The sequence below is a fragment of the Passer domesticus genome, chromosome 21, assembly GCF_036417665.1.
Source record: "Passer domesticus isolate bPasDom1 chromosome 21, bPasDom1.hap1, whole genome shotgun sequence".
NCBI lineage: Eukaryota > Metazoa > Chordata > Aves > Passeriformes > Passeridae > Passer > Passer domesticus.
In genome coordinates, this window is record NC_087494.1 from 7,244,480 (window position 1) to 7,247,281 (window position 2,802).

The window sequence follows — 2,802 nt, forward strand, 5'->3', positions numbered from 1 at the left end:
TATGAGGAAATTTGCTAAGATATTGTATTCTGTTTCTTACTATTGGAGAATGGCATGGAGTGGGGATAAATATAAAGATTGATTATGAATTATTAATGATTAATTATGAGAAGTGCCTGAGACACCTGAACTGTTACTTTTGTGTATTTTCACAGGAGATCCCTAATGTGCTTTCAGCCACTCTGCAGTGCCCTGCAAACAGTCAGCATTCTGTAGGACCAAGGAGATTGCACAGAGATTTGGGGTCTGTGAGTGCTGGCACAGACAGATCAGGCACAGGGAAACACCTGCAGGAGGAAAATCTCCAGGAAGCAGAGAGAAGATCAGGGAAGGAGAGAAAACAAAACCCAGCAATGCTGAGGCAGGGAGAGTTCAGAGATGTCCACAGGATCCCCTCCAGTGCAGCCCCTCCCTCTGAACAAGCCCCCTCCCTCCTGTCCCCCAGCCAAGCCTCTGCCCTCAGGGCCGGGGCTCCAAGGCGTGAAGCCCCTCCTGTGCAGGCAGAGCTGCAGCAGAGCCGTGGGGCAGCTCTGCAGCCCCGGGCCCAGTTCCCTCTGCAGAGCACAGGGCTGGGAGCAGCTGCTCGGCCCTGGGGGCTCTGGGAGGGGGCACAGCTGGCTCAGGGTGACGCTGTGCCCAGTGCCCGGCTCTGGGCAATGCTGTCAGTGCAGCCAGGCAAGGAGCTGCATCTCCCTTCATCCAATGCCAGCATAAGGACACTTGGAAGTCTCCCTGAGATTTCAGTCCAAGCTGGGAGATTCAATCCAGGTGCAAACCTGTCCTAGAGCATCTCTGATTGATAAGATTGCTGGGTAAAGGCAGAGGTGTTCTGACACTGAAAATGCTGTTGGGTTGGTGAAATGAGCAAAGTGAGTCCTTGTCTACAAATGTGGAGCTGGGCTGTGGTGGATCCATCTGCTCTCAGCAGCACCTGGTGACATTTTAGGGGAGGAATGGGAAGGTGATCCCCCTCCACCTGTGAAGGAATAAAGCCCAGAGAGACTCTGAACACATCAGAATGACAGACCATCTCCCCTCACTCTCCACTCATCACTTTCCCTCATAGAACATGCTCTGTTCTCCCTAAGGCCAGGAAGAAAATTGAGGGTTTCTGATATCAAAGAATACCAGGCGAGACGTACGGGGAACTCAAAACCAAAACCTCAGAACTCTTAAACACAGAAGCTTGTTAATTTATAATTAAATTAATCAATGTGTTTTACAGAGAAGGTTGTATGGGAAATGGCTTTGATTTTGGTTACAGGTATCTCCTCTAACTCTTCACTGTCCTTTCTCCATGAACAGGTCCCCATGTGCAGCCCCAGCAAATGTCCAACAGCAGCTCCATCAGCCACTTCCTCCTGCTGGCATTGGCAGACACGCGGCAGCTGCAGCTCCTGCACTTCTGCCTCTTGCTGGGCATCTCCCTGGCTGCCCTCCTGGGCAACGGCCTCATCATCAGCGCCGTAGCCTGCGGCCACCACCTGCACACGCCCATGTTCTTCTTCCTGCTCAACCTGGCCCTCAGCGACCTGGGCTCCATCTGCACCACTGTCCCCAAAGCCATGCACAATTCCCTCTGGGACACCAGGATCATTTCCTACATGGGATGTGCTGCACAGCTCTTTTCCGTTCTGTTCTTCATCTCAGCAGAATTAAGCCTCCTGACCATCATGTGCTACGACCGCTACGTGTCCATCTGCAAACCCCTGCACTACGGGACCCTCCTGGGCAGCAGAGCTTGTGCCCACATGGCAGCAGCTGCCTGGGCCAGTGCCTTTCTCAATGCTCTCATGCACACAGCCAACACATTTTCCCTGCCACTGTGCCAGGGGAATGCCCTGGGCAAGTTCTTCTGTGAAATCCCACACATCTTCAAGCTCTCCTGCTCCAAATCGTACCTTAGGGAACTAGGTCTTCTCACTGTCAGTCTGTGTCTGGTATTTGGCTGTTTTGTGTTCATTGTTTTCTCCTATGTGCAGATCTTCAGGGCTGTGCTGAGGATCCCCTCTGAGCAGGGACGGCACAAAGCCTTTTCCACCTGCCTCCCTCACCTGGCTGTGGTCTCCCTGTTCCTCAGCACGGGCACATTTGCTCATCTGAAGCCCCCCTCCATCTCCTCCCCATCCCTGGATCTGGTCCTGTCTTTTCTGTACTCGGTGGTGCCTCCAGCCCTGAACCCCCTCATCTACAGCCTGAGGAACCAGGAGCTCAAGGCTGCAGTGTGGAGACTGATGACTGGATGCTTTCAGGAACATTAAACTGCTGGCCAATTTCTACAAATAACATCTAATAAAACTGATCTTTGATACTTCTTGTTGGTTTCAGTTTGGAGGTTCCCTTTCTTTGTTTAAATCTTTTCATATTATCCACAAAGAAATATAATTTTTTGTGCCATTTCTCAATTTGCTTCTCCCCTTCTTACTTTCCAGACTGTGTCAATGAGCTCTTGGTTGTTTTAAAGGAACTAAATCATCTCACACCTAAGTTTTCTGCAGAGATGCCCATTGGTTGCCTTCTCTGGAGCTGCAGCAGCAATGTCTGTGTGCAGAGCTGGGGCAGATCACTGCTGGCACAGCAGCTGTGCCCAGCAGCAGCAGCAGCACTTGGTGTTGCCAGTGCTGCTGCCGTGGCCCTGCCCCGCTGCCCTGGTGGCCCTGGTGTTGCTGCAGGGCCTGAGTGCTCTCGGGGCCGGGCACAGTCCTGGGGGTGGCAGTGCCGGGGCTGCAGCAGGGACAGGCCATGGGCACTGCTGGGGCAGCGCTGACGCCTCAGGCCAGGCCCTGGGGCTGAAGGCTCCTT

The 2,802-nt window shown here is 52.9% G+C and overlaps 1 protein-coding gene across 1 annotated transcript; it reads left to right on the plus strand.

Moving 5' to 3' along the window:
• Nucleotides 1–1,328: 1,328 nt before the first annotated feature.
• Nucleotides 1,329–2,261, plus strand: LOC135284601 (olfactory receptor 14A16-like). Its single transcript, XM_064396211.1, has one exon. It carries the CDS (start codon nt 1,329–1,331, stop codon nt 2,259–2,261), a length of 933 nt encoding a protein of 310 aa, XP_064252281.1.
• The last annotated feature ends 541 nt before the right edge of the window (nt 2,262–2,802 follow it).